The sequence below is a fragment of the Pyrenophora tritici-repentis genome, chromosome 7 (genome assembly GCF_003171515.1).
Source record: "Pyrenophora tritici-repentis strain M4 chromosome 7, whole genome shotgun sequence".
In the NCBI taxonomy this organism is placed as follows: Eukaryota; Fungi; Ascomycota; class Dothideomycetes; order Pleosporales; family Pleosporaceae; genus Pyrenophora; species Pyrenophora tritici-repentis.
This window is the reverse complement of record NC_089396.1, coordinates 710,699-729,914: the sequence shown is the minus strand read 5'-3', so window position 1 is coordinate 729,914 and position 19,216 is coordinate 710,699. Positions and strand designations below refer to the sequence as shown.

The 19,216-nt window shown below is 48.8% G+C and overlaps 8 protein-coding genes across 8 annotated transcripts; 4 read left to right on the top strand and 4 right to left on the bottom strand.

Annotated features, from left to right (window-relative positions):
• Nucleotides 1-1,272: 1,272 nt before the first annotated feature.
• Nucleotides 1,273-1,758, bottom strand: PtrM4_126850 (uncharacterized protein; the record flags this gene model as incomplete). The annotated part of the gene is made up of 1 exon (XM_001939756.2): nt 1,273-1,758. The coding sequence occupies one exon, from the start codon at nt 1,756-1,758 to the stop codon at nt 1,273-1,275; it is 486 nt and encodes a 161-aa protein (XP_001939791.2).
• Nucleotides 1,759-3,271: 1,513 nt separating this feature from the next.
• Nucleotides 3,272-3,610, bottom strand: PtrM4_126840 (uncharacterized protein; the record flags this gene model as incomplete). The annotated part of the gene is made up of 3 exons (XM_066108782.1): nt 3,272-3,352; nt 3,400-3,468; nt 3,524-3,610. The coding sequence occupies 3 exons, from the start codon at nt 3,608-3,610 to the stop codon at nt 3,272-3,274; spliced, it is 237 nt and encodes a 78-aa protein (XP_065960774.1).
• A 1,194-nt stretch (nt 3,611-4,804) lies between these two features.
• On the top strand, nt 4,805-7,668 carry PtrM4_126830 (Dimer-Tnp-hAT domain containing protein; the record flags this gene model as incomplete). Its single annotated transcript, XM_066108781.1, has 2 exons — nt 4,805-7,356; nt 7,665-7,668. The coding sequence occupies 2 exons, from the start codon at nt 4,805-4,807 to the stop codon at nt 7,666-7,668; spliced, it is 2,556 nt and encodes an 851-aa protein (XP_065960773.1).
• A 599-nt stretch (nt 7,669-8,267) lies between these two features.
• On the top strand, nt 8,268-10,124 carry PtrM4_126820 (uncharacterized protein; the record flags this gene model as incomplete). Its single annotated transcript, XM_066108780.1, has 3 exons — nt 8,268-8,975; nt 9,525-9,684; nt 9,781-10,124. 3 exons carry the CDS (start codon nt 8,268-8,270, stop codon nt 10,122-10,124), a joined length of 1,212 nt encoding a protein of 403 aa, XP_065960772.1.
• Nucleotides 10,125-10,350: 226 nt separating this feature from the next.
• Nucleotides 10,351-11,814, top strand: PtrM4_126810 (uncharacterized protein; the record flags this gene model as incomplete). Its single annotated transcript, XM_066108779.1, has 2 exons — nt 10,351-10,705; nt 10,805-11,814. The coding sequence occupies 2 exons, from the start codon at nt 10,351-10,353 to the stop codon at nt 11,812-11,814; spliced, it is 1,365 nt and encodes a 454-aa protein (XP_065960771.1).
• Nucleotides 11,815-12,550: 736 nt separating this feature from the next.
• On the bottom strand, nt 12,551-13,366 carry PtrM4_126800 (FabG, Dehydrogenase with different specificities (related to short-chain alcohol dehydrogenase); the record flags this gene model as incomplete). Its single annotated transcript, XM_001939754.2, has 1 exon — nt 12,551-13,366. The coding sequence occupies one exon, from the start codon at nt 13,364-13,366 to the stop codon at nt 12,551-12,553; it is 816 nt and encodes a 271-aa protein (XP_001939789.1).
• Nucleotides 13,367-13,862: 496 nt separating this feature from the next.
• PtrM4_126790 (CysK, Cysteine synthase) lies at nt 13,863-15,743 on the bottom strand (the record flags this gene model as incomplete). Its single annotated transcript, XM_001939753.1, has 7 exons — nt 13,863-14,420; nt 14,470-14,639; nt 14,692-14,882; nt 14,935-15,086; nt 15,136-15,259; nt 15,306-15,498; nt 15,551-15,743. 7 exons carry the CDS (start codon nt 15,741-15,743, stop codon nt 13,863-13,865), a joined length of 1,581 nt encoding a protein of 526 aa, XP_001939788.1.
• A 1,221-nt stretch (nt 15,744-16,964) lies between these two features.
• PtrM4_126780 (ProP, Permease major facilitator superfamily) lies at nt 16,965-19,014 on the top strand (the record flags this gene model as incomplete). The annotated part of the gene is made up of 8 exons (XM_066108778.1): nt 16,965-17,076; nt 17,132-17,160; nt 17,214-17,597; nt 17,647-17,822; nt 17,868-17,931; nt 17,978-18,113; nt 18,165-18,332; nt 18,389-19,014. 8 exons carry the CDS (start codon nt 16,965-16,967, stop codon nt 19,012-19,014), a joined length of 1,695 nt encoding a protein of 564 aa, XP_065960770.1.
• Between the last annotated feature and the right edge of the window lie 202 nt (nt 19,015-19,216).

The window sequence follows — 19,216 nt, the reverse complement described above, 5'->3', positions numbered from 1 at the left end:
CGTTAACATGGTTGGCAAGCGAGCGGCGCACCCAAAAACACACCAAAAAGCGGAGTTTTGGCAACTGAATATCTCAACAACCACCAAATAGATTTTTCTTAAAATCTTACTGTGAAGCTGCACACACATAAGCATGTAGATTGTATAGTTATAGGACTATAGCTAACTCGGTTGTAGAGTTGTCAAGCAAAAACGAAAAATTTCCATTTTTTTAGCCCCCAAACTCTATATCTCTACATCTAGAGTAGCTAGGGCCCTGTAACCATAGGATCTTATAGAATTATAATCCTAGAGTTCTAGTAAAACTTTTAAGAAAAATCTATTTGGTGGTTGTTGAGATATTCAGTTCCCAAAACTCCGCTTTTTGGTGTGTTTTTGGGTGCGCCGCTCGCTTGCCAACCATGTTATATGGTCATTAATTCACAAAGTAATGTCCATCTACAATGTTCACGTCCGTTTGGTTTAATATCAACCTCCTGTTTTTCCTTCTTCCAATAGCTCATTTACTCCACCACGAGCAGTAACACGACGTGAACATCATTCAAGTCTTTACCCTTTCATTGCATCCCGAAAACACCATGTCGGATACTGAGACTCTTGTTGGTGAATCTGTGTCGCCTATCAACATTTGCATCAGTGATGAGCTGCTGGAAGAACTTGACATCACGGTAGAATTTACGGCTGACGGCCGCGTCATGCATATTACTCGCCTGCAGCGGCATATACCTGACTACGGATCTGATTTGCATAGTATGGACTACTATACTAGCCCGAAGATTACATCTACCGTCCCGCCATTACTGGATGGGTGGTAGATGTCGCTACTCAAACTGCCGGCGTTGACTATTTTCAGGAGACCGAGGACTTGTACGAATACTGTACAGCCCAGCAATCCGCGCGTCAACTTTCAAGCTCCGAAGAGGCCGGAAACTCTGGCAGCGACGATGGAATAGACCCCTGCATCATCTGCGGATTATTTCTAGGACATTGCGACAACCTCTGTCGCCGTCCTTCGCCCTTTGTTTCACCCCTGACGACTCCTTTGTTGGGTCCGATGGGAACCCCGGATATTTCACCTCTTTCATCGCCTGGACTACAAGCTTTTACAAGCTCAATGCTGGATCTTAATGTTCTTCTAGATGAAGTCGAAGCTATCGAGGTCCGCCCATCAACGCCCCTCCTGTCATACACCCGGCCCACACAGCGTGAGCGACTCGCTGACGCAGCTTCCGCTGCACTTTCATTTTACTCATCTTGCTGAGAGGAATGCGTCTAAAGATCGGAAGCTCTCTGAGTTCCAAGATCTTTACGCTGACTTTCTTCAAGGATCAAGACCGTAGGTCCAAAATCCTGCTCTTCCAATGTATCACAGTTCAAGCCCCTCCTAATCTTCTCATCTCGTGATTCTTCTTCTGATGCAAAGCGATAGCATCGAACTTCTGCGAGTCCGAAACGCTTACCCTTGACCATAAATGCTTTAATGTCCCGATGTGTGATGACGGCGATTCTATTGTACGTTGTCGAGAGCTCCTTTAGCCTTTCCCTTACTCGTTCTGCACGTTCTATAGCGCGCTCTGTCGTATGCTCTTCATAATCCCACTCCGTACTACACTCCGAAAAGTCGAACTGCGGAAACTTAGTTTCTAGCTCTGCGCGTGACGATCCCTTGTTGCAAATTGCGTCATTTGCTTCTCGCAGATCTGGCAAGACCTGCACAGGGATATCGGACGGAGCTTGGCCTGCTAGAAAAGGAAACATGTTTATAGCAGTTTGAAGTGTGCGTTTCATTGGCGAGATCAGGATTAAATCGGGCTGGGTTGGAAGATAGGTGTGTTTGGTGGTGCGGCTGCCCCTTTTGGTCAAGGGCGGGTCGCGCTCTGCGTAGCCGCGATGTACATTGTGCGCGGCTTCTCCGTGACGGATGATGTAAATACATGGTGTCATGGTGTCCTGAAGGTATTATGGGCCTAGAGGGTTGAGAACATTTGCTTCTTAACTCTCTCCCAAGAAGCTCAAATAGGTTTAGCGTGGAGCCTCAGCCGAGGATGAGAATTTTAAATGGACATCATCAACCTCAACCATCAGCACAATGCCGACAATTTACGATTCAAAAGTTTGCTTCTTGATAGTTCTGGGTTCCATGCTCTGTGGGCAACACCGGTATAATTACCTAGGTACCGAACGGCACCTCACTGCCCCATTGCCAAGTCCCGAGCAATGTTCTGGGTGACATCGTCCAATTTCCTTCCCCCAGATCCAGCATCTCTACATCTTTGGCTCCAAGTTCCTGATAGATTCTACCGCCAGCTTGAAATGTACATCTGGATCGTGGGCATCTTCGATGTCGGCCTCCAAGATTCCTCGGGTTCGTATTATGATGTGCCGGTTGCACTCTTTGAACTCCGTAGCATGGACCTCGGGATGATCGCATCCAAAATCTCAAGCTGAGAAAAAACAAACGAATCCAGATAAATGGGCTGTTTTCTGAACGGTTCCAACTGCGTCTTGAGGTAAGCAGAGTAGCTTGGCGATTCTCTGGCCGACTTGGCGAAGCATGGATGTTCAATTTAACCGCAACACTGGCGTGATAGAGTGTAGCATCCTCTTCGAAGCCATAGGCTTCAAACCTAAAATGACGTGCAAAATTGGATCATAGATCGGTTACCACACAAATCACTTTCATGTCCAGCCTCTTTTTGGCTCTCTATACTGTGTCTTTCCAGTCAGCTGAGGGATTTATTCGTAGAATGGTGCATTCGGCTGTTTGGATCCAAGCACCCAATCAGAATTGACGGAAAAGACGTGGTCCATGCCAAACTTGGCGTTGGCTTTGATCAGAGGCCTCTGTACCTAGTTCCATGCTGGAAGAAACGCATCCAATGATCGAGACGTCTTGGCGGGTCGATTAAGAAGCCTCTAATTACCTGATCATGCAAAAGCTCGACTGATCTCATCGGGTCAGCACGGAAAAGAAAGAGATACGTACACTACAAAGCAATAACAAAAAAGCTAATGAATAAGACAATGCGGTAATTATTAAGAAAAGAAAGAGAATGGTCTACGGGAATCCAGACAAAGCTCGTGCGGTACTCGTAGCTAAGGGAAAGACTGGCACCAATACAGAGAGGAAAAGCGTAGCTTCAAATGTGAGCTATGTGCGCGAGAAGTAGATGTAGATGTCGAAGGCGAAGGCGACACATAAGGGCCATGCTTATTCGTAGCTACATAGGTCTAGCTGAGCTTGTCCCGCAGTATAGGCAGATTTAGGTGCTCAAGAGCACCATGCATTGTACTTGCCGTTGTTGGTAACGTTTGGTATGCATCCATGCCCCTGTGCAGTAGTGCACTTGCTCTGACATTCAATTAGATCTGTAGTCCGAAAGGAGGAGGGCTTATTACCAGTGTACAATCGTAAATTATATCTGTAGAAAGCCCAGTGTGACAAGTCTGCATTTGCGTGTTGCACCACTAGACAGACGAGAGTTAGATGTGATAAAACCATATACAGAACTGATCAACGCACATAGCTCCCTTGACGTTTCTCTATGACGCCTGCGCTCACAGCTACAGCAGCAGCTAGGAAAACGAGGGTTTTGTTGACATTGACCATCTTGAATGATGATAGGCGGTTCCCAAGAGCTTTGGAAGTGGCTGATGAAGCGAAAGTAGATCCTCGACAAGTATAAATACGCGTTTAAAATTCTTTACAAGGTAGTAAACCTCGGCACAGCCTTGGTGATGGGATGAAATAGGGAAGTCTACCGAGCTTGCTATGCCCATTGCCGAATGCTCATAATGATATGGCGTTATGTCGCTGCAATTTCGGTGGAAGAGTACCGATACGAGAAAGCCAAGCGAATACTAGTGTCGTCACTTCTATTCTTTCGCCTGAGAAGCGAGCTTATCTACCTAGGAAGTAGGTATCCGCAATAAGTCGGCTCGCGCAACCATCAGGTGATATCTAGGTAGCTAGAAGCAGAAGAGGAGCTTCGAAGGTGGGTATAGGAGTACACGTAGGCGCCGAATGTGCTACTTCAAATCATTCGATCTTTGGCCTGTGGACAGCTTTGAATTTCGGTGCTTACTACGGCAGTTCTATTAGTGGTGCAACCACGCAGGCAAATAACCGAAGAACGCTTAGGGGATAGGAAGATAAAAATCTATCACGAAGACGGATATCGACAGGAGTTGCAGTTATGCAAGTCTTGCCTCCTCTTTTTTCCTAACGATCCTGAAATCTCAGCCGTCAATTTCTACATATAAATCCATAGTCCCCTATTCCTCATTCTCAACTTTGTGTTTCACAAAATTAAACTGAAATCTCTACACCTTACAAACATCCCGTCGCATTCCACCTGTCCTACTATCAAGATGAACAGACTTGTCATTAAGCAAACGCGTTTGAATAGTTTGTTTGATTTGCTTGACTATAAGCAAATTAAACAAACCAAACGCTGCCTATAGAAATATACAAACAAATCAAACGTACGATCGAAATTTGTTTAGTTTGTTTGACTGTTTGACTAATATTACATAGCGAGCTGTTCTATAGATGATGTCCTAAGGTGCTTTAAGATCGACTTTAATGATGTTTTTGAGATAGCGGAGGTAGCAATTTCGCGATAGTTTTCTTGTGTTGCATCTAGCTTAGTCATCATATAACTACACGAGCGTCGCTAGCCGTCGATGACCGCTATCTTATATCCCATCTCCCATCTTCTATATCGCTGTTAGCCATCTTTTGCAGCTACACTACCGTCTCTACAGCACGTTTTAGTGTTTCTCGTTGCCCAACACGCCGAAAATGCCGCTTCGTAACCTAAAACGCGCCGCCGAGGGCACCCCCGGCCCCCACGGCCCCCACAAGCGCGCCAAAACAGCTAAAGGCAGTGCATCGCAGCCTATCCTGATGGACGATTCGCAGCCTGAGCTGTCTATCCGCACCTCGCCACGTAAAGCCCTAGCTGCTGCAGCAAGCCAGGCCACCGAAGACGCGCCGTTCGAGTCGCAGTTGCGCGACGCTATACCAGAAGCTACTATACAACCGCCGGCCGAGGGTAGTAGGGCTGCTACGGAGGCTACAAGTGAGGCTATCGAAGGCGGGGATGATACTGGCTTTGATGACGAGTTTACGGACAACTTTGACGGCATTGATTGGAAGCGTTTACCGCGTTTTACGAAGCCGCTGCGTACGTTGAAGCGCAACAAAAGTTGGGTATATCAGTACGGTTACCGCGTTGCCTCTCTCCGTGAGCCTCATCGTACGTTCTTTGTTTGCAAATACTGCCATCATCGTAAGATCTTTTGCGCCTATCCAGAGGTTACAAAGTCGACCAGTAACGCTATCAACCACCTCGCGCAGAAGCTACTTGGCCACGGCTACGATCGCAAGGGCAAACTGGATTCGATTACACTACCGCGAGGCCAAACGACGCTTAAGATGATGACCGAGGGCGGTGTCGATGTACCTCAAGGCGTCGCTAACGAGCTCGGAAACTTCGACGTACAGCGCTTTCGATACGCCGCTGTTACGTGGCTTGTCGACAATAACCACCCTCTCCGCGAGTTCGAAACGCCTGCGTTTAGGCAGATGATAGAGTTTGCCAACCCGGAGGCAGCTGACGCGCTGTGGGTAAGTCACAACAGTGTAGCTAGCTTCGTGATGAGGCTGTATCGCTATATGGAGCCGCAGGTTGTTCAGATGCTCTCGTCGGCTATTAGTAAAATCTATATAAGCTTCGATGGCTGGACGACAAAAGGCGGCAAGCGCGGCTTCTTTGGAGTTGTTGCTCATTTTGCTGACGCCGACGGCACTATCAGGGACCTACCTATCGCGCTGCCTCAGCTTACGGGCGCCCACACGGGCGAGAGGATAGCTGAAGTTGTTGGCAATATAATCGATGTCTTCGGTATAACACGTAGCCAGCTTGGGTACTTTGTGCTCGACAACGCGTACGCTAATGACACCGCCGTCACCAAACTCGCCCAACGCTTTGAATTTACAGCAAGCCATCACCGCCTCCGCTGCGGCCCTCACACACTTAACTTAGTCGGACAGATGATTATCTTCGGCTTTGATAAGGACGCGTACGATAATGATCAGGACGAGCACAAAACAGAGGCAGCCTACCTACAAGAATGGCGGCAGCAAGGTCCGCTTGGTGTACTAATCGATATCATCAACTACATCCAAACACCGCAACAACACGATCTTTTTGCCGATTGCCAGCGCCGTGTTAACGCTAAGGCTCCCGACCAAAAGCAGGAAATACTCGAGCCGGTAAAGCCAGTCGTCACGCGCTGGAACAGCTTTCACGACACCTTTGTACGCGCCGCAAAACTCCATAACGCCGTTGATGAGTACGCCCAAAGCCACATCGAAAGGACGATGGGCGCCGACGCGTACGCGCGTAGCCGTAACAATAAGCTCACTAAAGTACCAGCTTGGATGAGATCTAATGGGCTTACGGCTGACGATTGGGCGGTAATAACCCAGTATATATCAGTGTTGGAGCCGCTAAAGGAGGCGACAAAACGGCTTGAAGCTCGCGGTAAAGCTGGCCGTTTCGGCGCGATATACGAGGTTATACCTGTCTTCGAAGCTGTACTTGCCGTGTACGAGCAGCTACTTAAAAACCACGAAAGCGTCGACTATAATGCCAATAGCGCGCCAGAAGATCACCTTCCTATCAACCTACGCGCAGCTTGGGCAAAGCTTAACGCGTATTACACTAAGCTCGACGAATCACCCGCATACTTTGCCGCTACCTGCCTCCACCCATACTACAAGAACTACTGTGAGAACAGCTGGCGCGACAAACCGAGCTGGCTTGAGGCAAACAACGCTGGGTTGAAACAACTTTGGGCGTTCTATAAGCCGCAAATACAGCGCCAAAGTCGCCCACCAGTGCGGCTCTCAAGTGGTATCAACGACGCCATCAACGCGCTCGTTAATGCGGAGCCTTATGGCATTGTTGAGGTGACAGAGATGGATGAGCTGGAGCGTTGGCGACGGTTTGAACTCCGCTGGACGCAGGAGCAGTTCGAACAAGGTAGTAATCCTGTTAGCTATTGGATAAGCCTACGCCCAAAGTATCCTAACCTAGCGCGTATGGCGATCGATATATTAACAATACCAGCCTCAAGTTGTGAGTGCGAGCGGCTGTTCAGCGAGCTCGGTGATTTATTAGAGCCAAGGCGACGCAAAATTGGGTCACAACTGCTTGCAGCAATACAGTGTATACGAAGCTGGCGCGACGCTGGCTTTAAGCCTCCATCTGATTACAACTCAGGCGATGTAACTGACGCTGAGGTAGCTGCAATATACGAAATATGCAAGTGGGACAGCGAAGCTTAGTAATATATACGATATACGATTAGATCAGCACCTAAACAGTATCAAATCTATCAAACTTTCAAACAAACGGCCTCCTAAAACACTATCAAACTAAACAACTCAAATACAATCTTAAGTTTTGTACAAACAAATCAAATCAGCGTCCAAAGTTTGTTTGATTTGCTTAATGACAAGTCTGAAGATGAAGTTCCTCGTATCTACTATTCTGTCTCTTTCATTGGCATCTCTTTCGCTCGCCGGTAACGGCTACTGGGTTAGTACTTCTTCTACACAACTACATCTTTTCTTAGGGCAGTACTAATCAGAGTTAGACATGTAAAATGGATGGCCAACAATGCAAAATCGGCGACGTAGGGGTTCCATGTTCTAAAGACGTAAGTTTCAACAGCTTCCGTTTTCTGGCATGATTAAGGTTTTCTAACGACTATTATGTATAGTTCCCATGCATAAGTGAAGACAATGGATGTATACCTTTGGTGACAGGCGGCGGCGAAAAATACAACGACGCTCACTGCGGTCCGCCTAAGAAGTAAGAAGCCGCCGAAGCCGCCAAGGAGGAAGCGTAGCAAATAAGAGCAAGGATTACCAGAGTAGTAAGGAGATGCCAGACAGATTTGTGATTACACAATCGTTCTTCTCCGGGCTAGAGGTACTTTTTGGTCGCGAATTTGCTTCGTCGGTGTAATCGTTTGAGGACTTTTGGATGCGGTAGTTTTGGGGGATGCCTTGGATCGTTCTTCGCCATTCTTCCGGTCAGGGTAACTGATCATATCTACAATCACAACATTGAAGTTTCAAATAACATGCTTTAACGTGCACGGACAGCTCATGCCCGGAGACACCTCGTGCCCCGCCGAACACCAAGCCGCGTCTCAACACCACAACTTCAACAGACTATAACGCTACAGCCATGGCACCTATCGACGATGCAATTGAAGATTTGAAATCGCGTGATCTAGGAGAACACTTTACGTTGAGGGAAGTTGCTGAGAAATACCAGGTTAACCGCTCAACGCTGGGGCGAAGGTGGAGAGGCGTCACAGCGTCTCGGGAGGATGGATACTTAAATCAACAAGCTCTCGACCAACAACAAGAGCTAGAGCTTATACGATATATCACAAAGCTTACAGAGAGAGGCCTTCCTCCTACGAGAGAGATAATTAGGAATTTCTCATCTGAAATAGCCCATCGGCAGCTGAGCGATCGATGGGTTTCTCACTTCATCACCAGACACCAGATCCATATAATCTCAAAGTGGACCACCGCTATGGATCGTGTTCGCCACCTGGCTGATTCTGAGTCAAAATACCGTCTCTACTTCGAGCTACTGCATCGAAAGATCACTGAATATCACCTTGAGGCTCGAGATATATACAATATAGATGAGAAGGGCTTCTTAATTAGCTTGATAGGCAGAAGCAAGAGAATATTCAGCAGGCGTCAATGGGAGAAGAAGGAGGTTCGAGCATCTCTCCAGGATAGATCACGCGAGTTTCTGACACTCCTGGCCTGTTGCTGCGCCGATAGGAGCTCGCTGCCCCCAAGCCTTATCTACGCAGCTAAAAAAGGAGCTATACGATTAAGTTGGGTAGAGGATATCAAGGCAGGAGAATATAAGGTCTTTGTCTCATCATCTCTAACAGGCTGGTCAAACGATAACATAGGTCTAGCTTAGCTAGAGCAGGTGTTTGATCGCTATACAAAGCAGCGATCAGGGAGATGGCGATTGCTTATCCTTAATAGCCATAGATCTCATGTCACGATAGAGTTTATCGACTACTGTGATCGCCACAGGATCCTCCTTATAATCCTTCCCCCCCATTCGACTCATACGCTCCAGCCGCTTAACGTAGTGCTATTCAAGCCTCTCTCTTAAGCTTACTCTAACGAGCTCACCAACCATCTCTATAAGGCTCAAGGTCTCGCTCCAATCAAGAAAGGAGACTTCTTCCCACTCTTCTAGAGCGCCTAGATATCCTCCTTCACGGAGAGCCTCATATTGAAGGCCTTCGAAGCTACTAGGATCTGGCCGATAGATACCAACGTTATCCTCCGTAGATTTGCTAGCACGCCAGAGGCTAAGAGAAGCTCATCATCAGGGCTCTCTAATCATGATTAGAGAAAGATAGATCGATTAGTTCGAGCTGCTGTCACTAATAGCCATCAGTATAAGGCAAGAAAGCTGCGTTCAAGCGTCCACCATCTCTCTGTTCAGAATGAGCTTTTAAAGCATAAGAATAAGGGCTTAAAGGAGGCTCTTCAACACAAAAAGAAGCAAAGGAAGAAGGGCAAAGCTCTTGACCTTCAACAGCGCCAGGAATATCACGGTAGCGCTGTCTTCTAGTCTCCTCGCAAGTTGCGTGAGGCTCAAGTTAGAGAAGCAGTACAGGAGCGAGATGAGACGGAGGAGAAACTCTAAAAAGCACGGGCCAAGAAGCAGCGCGAGGAGGCTCGACTGCAGCGTCAAGTTGAACTCGAGGAGAAGCGTGTGGAGAGGCAGAGGCTCAAAGAGATGAAGGAGGTTGAGCGAGCTGAGAAAGCAGCTGAACGCGCGCGCAAAGTTGAAGCTCAACACCAGAAAAAATCTATCCAACAAGCTCAACAACGCAAGCGTAAAGCCTCACGAGTACTCTCACCAAGTAACAAGCGTCAAAAACGCGCTAGCGCTGCTCACGCTGGTGTTCAAGCTGGAGATGAGCTATCTGCTACTCCAGCCAAAGTCACATCACGTGGCCGCAACGTCAACCTCCCACAAAAATATAGATAGTACAAGTTGATTGCAAGCATCTAATTACAGCCCCTCTACAGAATCTCATGATAATAGCTATTGTACGTGGCTCAATAGCCTCACTTTTGAAGTGGTGGATATGGTGTTCGGCGGGGCACGAGGTGTCTCCGGGCATGAGCTGTCCGTGCACGTTACAAGCGAGTGACGCGTACAAGCGAGTGACGCACCCCACCAACTTTGCGCACCTCACCTATCTTAATCTACAATGGCTCTACGCAACGTTACTCAATTGCTCTCAAATGAAGCTGATGTTCAGCTTGCTATCTCATCTATTAATGCTCAACAAATCCAGGGCAATCGTCCTGCTGCAGCGATCTACAACGTAGCTGAAGCGACGCTCCGCCGCCGACGCGCTGGAATACCTGCCCGACGCGATTGCCAGCCCAACTCAAGGAAGCTTATCGAGCGAGAGGAGCAGGTGGTTGTCAGATATATACTCGACTTAGATACACGTGGATTTGCGCCTACGTACGAAGCTGTACGTGATATGGCTGATAAGCTGCTGGCTGCGCGCGGCGCTGGTCAGGTCGGCGTCCACTGGCCGCGCAACTTTGTTAAGCGTACAGACAGTCTCACGACATGTTTCAATCGAGCGTACGATAGGCAGCGAGCTCTATGCGAGGATCCAGCCCTAATTAGGAGCTGATTTAAGCTTGTAGAGGAGACAAAGGCCAAGTACGGCATCTGCGATGATGACGTATACAACTTTGACGAGGCCGGCTTTATGATGGGCAAGATCACGACTCAGCTCGTCGTGACAGGGTTAGAGAGGAGAGGCAGGCCAAAGGCTATCCAGCCTGGTAATCGCGAGTGGGTAACGTTGATCGCGGCGATCAACGCTGCTGGCTGGTCAGTCCCACCACTCCTCATCTTCGCTGGCCAGTATCACCTGTCTGCCTGGTATGAGGAGGATATCCCACGCGACTGGGCGATCGCAGTTAGTGACAACGGCTGGACGAATAACGAGCTAGGAGTAGAGTGGCTGAAGCACTTCAACGCTTACACGAAGACTCGCGTTGTTGGTGCGCGTCGCCTGCTCGTCTTTGACGGCCACAAGAGCCACCACTCTCTTGAGTTTCAAGAGCTCTGCAAGGAGAACAACATCTACACGCTCTGTATGCCACCTCACTCATCTCACCTACTCCAGCCTCTTGACGTTGGCTGCTTCTCGCCATTGAAGCGCGCGTACAGCCGTGAGGTGGAGAGCCTGATCCGCCACCACATCAACCACATCACGAAGCTCGAGTTTCTGCCAGCGTTCAAGGCAGCGTTTAATCGATCGTTCACGCCAGCCAATATCTGCTCAGCTTTCCGCGGCGCAGGCCTTGTTCCTCTCCAGCCAGACGCTGTCCTATCGAAGCTAGACGTGCAGCTCCGTACGCCTACTCCAGCTGCTCTACCAGAGGCTCCCTGGGAAGCTTGTACGCCGAGCAACGTACGCGAGCTTGAAGCTCAATCGACGTTAATACGTGAGCGCGTGCGACGGCATAAGAGCTCATCACCAGCTTCGATCATTCAGGCGATTGACCAGCTCAAGAAGGGCGCTGAGGTGATGATGCTCTCAGCCGAGCTAATGCGCGATCGGATTGCCAGCCTTGAGAAGGCTAATGAGGCAGCGTCAGCGCGCAAACACCGTAAAAAAAGCGTATACAACAGCGATGAGTCTTAACAAAGGGAGCTGGCGAGGATATGCTCAACGTGAGGCTGATCAGCAGATTGCTCGTGAGCAGCGTCAAGGAGGAGAGCGATCAGGCGTGAGCCGCCAGGCTCTTGCGCGCTGTAAGAAGTGCAGAGAGACTGGACATAACTCTCGTACGTGCAAGAAAGATACCTTAGATACTGCTTAATCTACTCTATTAATATCTATACATCATCTTGTAAGGTGGTTGAGATATACGCGTGTAGAGGTGCGCAAAGTTGGTGGGGTGCGTCACTCGCTTGTACGCGTCACTCGCTTGTAAAGCATGTTACAACATTGGGTGCTCACACAAGTGAGGATACATGTATTTAGATCTGCTGAATCAAGAAATGGCAGCATACGTTACATCAAATCGCAGCCCCGCATTGGTGGGAGTCAGACCCAGGAGATAGACGATGGCTGGTACAGAAGTTGACTGAGAGCGCTTTGAGTGCAGGATGGACAAAGGGTTTGTTGATCATGACCAAATCAAAGCAGTGCTCATGTGAGAATATAGACAGACCTAATTGTGTTGGCAAGCTCAGTGCCGCCGAATTACGAATAGATAAGGAGGTTCCAGACCGCTGGAGGCCTGCGGGGAAGACTAGATGCGTATGATACCTTGCGTGCATGGGTGACTAATGGGGCCGGGATACTGCGAAAGGAGCCGAATCCGAGTTCAACGATGAGACAGTGTGCATAAGGCCAGGAAAATGAAGTAGATTATCTACCAGGAATAACCCCCTGAATTATGAATGAACCTTCCGACTTCCTCGTCTCTCTTGCCTTCCACAAGCTCCATGATACTATCCACCGTATCCTTTGCACTCCTCGCGCCAAGTTCCTCTTTATTAAGTGGACTCAGATTCGAGGCTGTAAACCCTGGATCGTAGCAAAATACCTTCATCTTCTTTTCGTCCTCATCGGGGCCCCTTTCATTATCCTTGCTTTTTCCAGAGTCCATCATTTCGATTTGGTCGATGCCCCGTCCAAACTCGACATGTAAGCATGCAGTCACCATATTGAACGCCACTTTACTGGCCCGGTATGGTACCGATTGAATTTTGTACATGGGACTTTCTGGCGCTAGCCTTCGGCCAATGCTCGCGGCCCCGGAAGAGATATTGATGATTCTTGAGTTTGCGCTTTTCTTCAAAAGCGGGATCAGTGCTTGGGCGAGAAGGTATGGTCCTGTGGCGTTTATATCGAATGCAGCGGCGAGTTTCTCACGCTCCGTTGCGCCTTCCGGCAGCGCGACAGCAGCATTGTTGAAGAGAACGTCGAGTTTGCCATGCTTTTGCTGGGTTGATGAGGCGACTTGGCTAATGTGTTCATCATTCTGCACGTCGAGATGTACAAATTCGATACTGCCGGACAGGTTGCGTGATTGTAGATCTTGAAGTGCGGCAGAGCCTTTCGCTATCGAGCGACAGCCAAACAGGACATGATATGTACCCTTCTGGAGAAGTTGATGTGCAATTTCGAAACCTATACCACTGTTTGCGCCGGTGACGAGCGCAATTTCTTTCGCGATAGATGCCATGATGTACCTGGGAAGAGAGATCACGCTCGGGTTGAGATGTAGGCAGTTTTGAATATAAGTTCCCAATCGCTGTTATTTGTAGATCAAATTCCAAGCCATTGACTTCCAGTGCGGATATACACGCCTAACTCCGAAGGTGTGGATTTAGCGTTGTTACGGAGTTTGATTATGCAATCCTGGGCAAATGGGGCTAGTATGTTTACACCTCTGCGGAGTTTAGGCGTTACAGGTGAACTAGGCTGAGAAAAGAAACTCATTCAGCCCGGACGAAACACGACAGAAACAATGCAAGTCAGGTTTACCATATTACAGAGTAATCTCGTAAGACTCGTGTGGCAAGCCATGTAAGTGGGAGGTATAGGAGATGGATTCTTCTATATGTGCGCGAAGATATTTATCTCTTCTGCAGTACCAAGGTACCCTCGTTCACGTACTAAGCTCAAGAACTATCTGATTTTGACGAGAGCTTTATTAAGCTTTTTCGCCTCTTGCCTTTTCACTCCGACCTCTCGTTGGGCTCGCGAGCTCCAGGAGGAGATAGCGAATCTATTCTCAGCTCTTTTGTAACAGTTTCAGGTGTCTTGATCCAATCCTGCTGTACCAAAACCCTTCCACGCTCCGCCATCTGCAGCTGTGGCAGGTCGTTCCTGACCGCTGCAATGCCACCCTTCACACTGCTTGCGGATATGCCCTTGGCACGAAGTACACTCGTGGCAACTCGAGCTGTGTCGCCATTGTAACAAAGAATGTAGACGTCTTTGCCGGAAAGGTCGTGTGCGTTGACACAGTCGAGGGTGAATGTCGCTTCCAGTTCTTTCCACTGCTTCTCAAGCACCATGGCATCGGAGAACGGACTCGGTGTTGTAGCATTGGAGCTTTGTAGTGGTAGGTTATATGACCCTGGTATGTGGCTCTTGATGAAGTCTTCTGGCTTTCTCAGGTCGAGAAGGACAGCCTCAGCTCCATGGGTACTGCTGGTGAAGTGCGACAAGGCGGTGTTAGGATCAAGCTCCCATGCTTCATCGTACCGATATAGGTCAACCGCTGCAAGGTTCTGTTTCAAGTCAGAAGGTTGCAAGAACAAGATATGTAAAAAAACGTACCTGGTTACGAATCGGGTGAAAAGATGCGTCGCCAAGCTTGTCAAAGTATTCGTCCAAGTATGGGTATGGCAGATCGCAACAGACGAAAGCGCAGTCGATGATACCGTAAGGACCAGCCAGCTTAGAGAGTGTACCAGCAGCTTTGAGCTTTGCGAGGTAGTTGAGGAGACCTAGAGTTGTCAGTCGTAGGACATGGGAGCTCGGAGCTACAAGCAAGCATACCCTGTAAGTTGAAGCCTGAGGATGGACCACAGACCAATCCTTCTCGGCTGAGTTTCAGAGACAAGCTAAAAGCATCTTTCGAGCCCACCTCTTCGATGGCGTCTACAGAGTCACGCCATGGGAACTCTACGGGACTCAAAAGTGCAAGAGACCTCGGCCCAGGAACTCGATCTCCAGCAGCGGTACAGACACTGCGGGTATTTGTTAGCTGAGGTATTACGTATCAGCCGGTCGGTAACATACCCTAATCGGAATACAGCAGGCTTGGCGTCTTTGAAGTATTGGCCGAGACCCGTCATGGTCCCAGAGGTACCCATGCCAGCGCATATCAAGCGAATACTAGGCAACTGCTGGTGGATCTGCGGTCCAGTCCACTTAACGTGGGATTCCCAATTCTCCGAAGGTCAGCAGTGATCCTGTTGAGAAGTTGAGTAGGTAACTCACGGCGTCATTGTAGTATTGGTTGACGTTCAGAACTGTCTCATCTTCCTGGGCCATCATTTGTGCTCGGTAGATGCCGCCACGCTCGTCATGGGGTTCTGGCTGGGAAGGACCTCCAAAAAGAGTGCTACTGTGGTCAGCGTGAGCGAAAAGAGGGATCAAGTCCTTCTTACACGTCTAGACCAAAGAATTGCATGAGTCTGAGTTTTGGTACTGAAGTCTTGTTGCTCAAGAATGCGCGAACATCGTTGATCCCATGATTGATACGGGAGACGAGAGCCAGGGAGATCACTGTGGACCCAGAACTGTACTCGATGACTGTCTTCGACTTTTCTGGCTGCACTTCCTTCTGCAACATGTTTAACGCTGGAGTTGAAGTCAGTACGCCGAAAGCTGTATTAACGCTACTGGTACATACCAGGCATGATCTTTACGTTGTTTGCAGGATGCATGGACATCATCTTCGCATGGATCCTGACTCCATCGTCGTAGAATGGATTCAGGCTTTGAGGAATTTCGACAAGGGGGATCATTGGCTGGCAATCAGGGTCGAAGTAGTCGCGAAGGGCATTTGGCCCAGTATAGGCGTTGAGAAAGTTCCTTTGAGCCATTTTGGGATGTGTGAAAGATGTGGGAGCAGCAGATGCATGCTCTTTAACAAATGATGGCTTCTGTGGTGACATGTCGGTACTCGCTCAGATTTTGTTAATGAACCCGTGCGATCTGCAACGTCGGTGTCAGTTTGCGCAACCGGAGTTCGAGACACACTCACGCAAATGTTCTCAACAGGGTCACATCCTGGTTGTCGGGTACAAACTTACTATTGCGACCATCACTACTGAATATAGGCTTGTTTGACGGGGTTTCTGCTGCAACGCAGTGAGCATATAAGCGTGCTAATGCGCACACGCTGTAGAAGTGGCTTCCGTTAGAGATCACCTAGTTCAACATGTTGATTGGGTGAGATCATGTTGTTCGAGGTAGTTGTGAGGCGTATTGAGCACATTGATGTCGGAGTATGGAGCCCAATTAAGAAGGTACTAGGATGTTTGCGTCTTAGCGCCAACGCTAGCAATGTCGTTGTCCAGGTGCCGACAAACACCATGTTTCCCGTGATCACACTCCCCTCATCGGTAACTCGGTTTAGAAAGACACCCAATTTTTCAGAAACATGGTCCTAAAGTCGGTCCTTGTCCGGGTATATCTGACATCTCGCTCAACTTCGGACGACGACCTTGGGAGCAAGATGTCAACATTAGAGAGTGGATTTGACTTCAACGTTTGTACACAGTAGAACGGATACGGGGGTGGTCTCAAGACTTCTCATGCAACGCCTCGAGTGCGGCTTCACCATCAGATGTGCCGGGACGTGCTGATACAACCCCCCGCTCTTGCATCGACGTTATTAGTGGCATATCGATCACCACCCAGTAGCAGTCACTGGAATAGCCCCGAGTACCTAATGGCTACTTGCCTGGCACATATGCGTCCTTAGGCTCGGCGTTATTTAGTCTACTCCGGCTGTACAAGGGTCCACATACCTACCCACATTCCACATCGACGCTTGTCGGATGAGCCTACTCAAACGGAAGAGACGTCGGCGGTGAAGGACCCGCTTGGTCTGAGCATCAAATATCCGATTTTAGGCCTAGGCTATCGTTTACATCCGCACCATGGTTCTCAACATGCTTCAATACCTTATCCCATCTGCCTCTTCCACTCCTTATTAAGTCTCGAGCTGCTTCACCTAACAGGACCACAATTGTCCACCTCAGTTATTATTGTGGTGCTACGTGTATAGAGAGACCGAACCTCCCACCAGACCAATGGCAATGACGACAAAGAATGGCTTCAATTCTGAGGCCCAATCGACTATCCAGGTGCCGGAGGAGAATATCCCTGTTCCAGCAGAGGAAACCACGCTAGTTCTCAACGAGCAGACCAGTAAGTCATTCACGCATGTTGATATATGAGAGTTTGCTGACTTATCTGCTATCAGACTATGTGCCGAAGAAAACTATCATCATAGTACGTACGACTACAGAACTCACCAATGTCACCTGTACTCATATGTCATGTAGATCTTTTTGGCTTGTTCAACTGTCGATCTGCTAGCATTGATGGATCAAACGACACTCGCAGCCAGTTTGACCATTGTAAGTAAAGATCTCAACGCGAGTTCCGAACGCGCATGGATAGCAGGAGCGTACTTCCTGACATCAACGTCATTCCAACTTCTTTACGGGCGCCTTTCGGACATCTGGTCTCGGAAGGTCTTATTGCTCATTGGCATCTTCATTTTCTTCTTTGGATCGCTGGCAGCGTCATTGGCACAGTCAGCCATGCAGCTGATCGTCTTCCGGGCGTTCATGGGTGTGGGTGGTGGTGGCCTGATGACGATGGCTCAGCTTATCATCTCGGACATCGTTCCGCTGCGGGAAAGAGGGAAGTATCAAGGTATCTTGGTACGTAACCCCAGTGACGAAATCTGAGGTGCCGCTGACATTACTCTAGGGCGCTGTTGTGGCACTGTCGAATGGAATCGGACCAATTGTTGGCGGCGCAATCGCTTCTCAGAGCCATGACTCGTGGAGATGGATCTTCCGGTTGAATTTGTTTATATCTATTCTGACAACCGGATGTGTCGTTTTCTTCATGCCACTGAGAAAAGTCAATGGCAACTGGAAACAGTGAGTAGCAGTACACTCGGGCTAGGACCTCGCTAACAACTTCAGAAAAGTAGCAGCCATAGATTTCTTTGGGGTCTTTCTGGCACTTGCCGGCTCAACACTTCTTGTGGTATGTTGGCCCATTTTGGATATCACAACCTAGCTTACCATCCCAGCTCTCTTTGACATGGGCTGGCGGAGAATACAAATGGGAGTCGGTTCAGGTCATTTGTAATCTGGCAGCTGGCATAATCATCTCAGCATCCTTCATCTGTTGGCAATGGAAAGGCACTACCATTCCATTGATACCGAGTAAGTCACCTCCTATCTGTTGATCGCATTGCTTTGAGCTAACTTCGTCAGTGGAAATCTTCAAATCGAGAGTCGTCAACGGTGCCTCCCTGACCATGTTTGTGAACGGCTGGAACTTTCTTGTTCAAATCTATTACATACCCTCGTTTTACCAGTTGGTGTATGGATACAGTGCTGTCAAAGCTGCATCGCTGTTGCTGCCTATCACGCTCACCCAAAGTATGTGGACACATCTGAATACTCGTCGGTTGTATCTATCTTTGACACATCTGCAGCGCTATTCAGTACTTTATCGGGTCTAGTGATACACTGGACGGGACGATATAGGGAGTGCCTGCTCGTGGGATGGGGGATTTGGGCAATTGGTCTTGGACTGATCTCTACACTCGACAGTCCTTCACTTGCACAGCAAGTATGCTACGGCCTCCTCGCCGGCCTCGGTTTAGGAAACACATTGCAGCCGTCGCTCATTGCTGTGCAGGCGGGCACGGAGCGCAAGCACATGGCTGTGGTCACTTCAACACGCAACTTTATCCGTAACCTCGGTGGCACCCTTGGTCTGGCAATCTCAGGCACGATCATCAACAACTCGGTCCGCTCATCTCTAGAATCATTCAGCTTGAACATTTCGCAGATGTCACTTGCTCTCGATTCGCCAGATCTCTTTCGCCATACGTTTGGAACGCAGCGTGCGGAATTGGTCCGGATTGCGCTTGCATCAGCCTACAAGAGAGGTTTCCGTATCATTTTTATCGTCGGCGCAGCATTGAATGCACTTGCCTTTGTCGCAGCTTGGTTTCTCATGCCCCAGGTGGAGCTGAATAGAGAGGACGATGCTCAATTGAAGGAAGAAGGAAAGAGAAGAGAGGAAGCTAAACATGAGAAGTCATCTTCAGCTTAGAATGGCCGCGCTCTACTCTTGGAATATGGCATTGGTCTCCAAGTAAACATTTGGGTCGTTCGTTTCGCTGGCTTCCGGTGTAAGCTGGTTGTTTCAACTACCGACGTTAAGTGGCAGTCTCGGGTAAATATTAGATTGCGGTCATGAAGCAACAGCAAATCCGAGCAGGTCTTCCCCACATGAACTCTTTCCAATGTCCCCC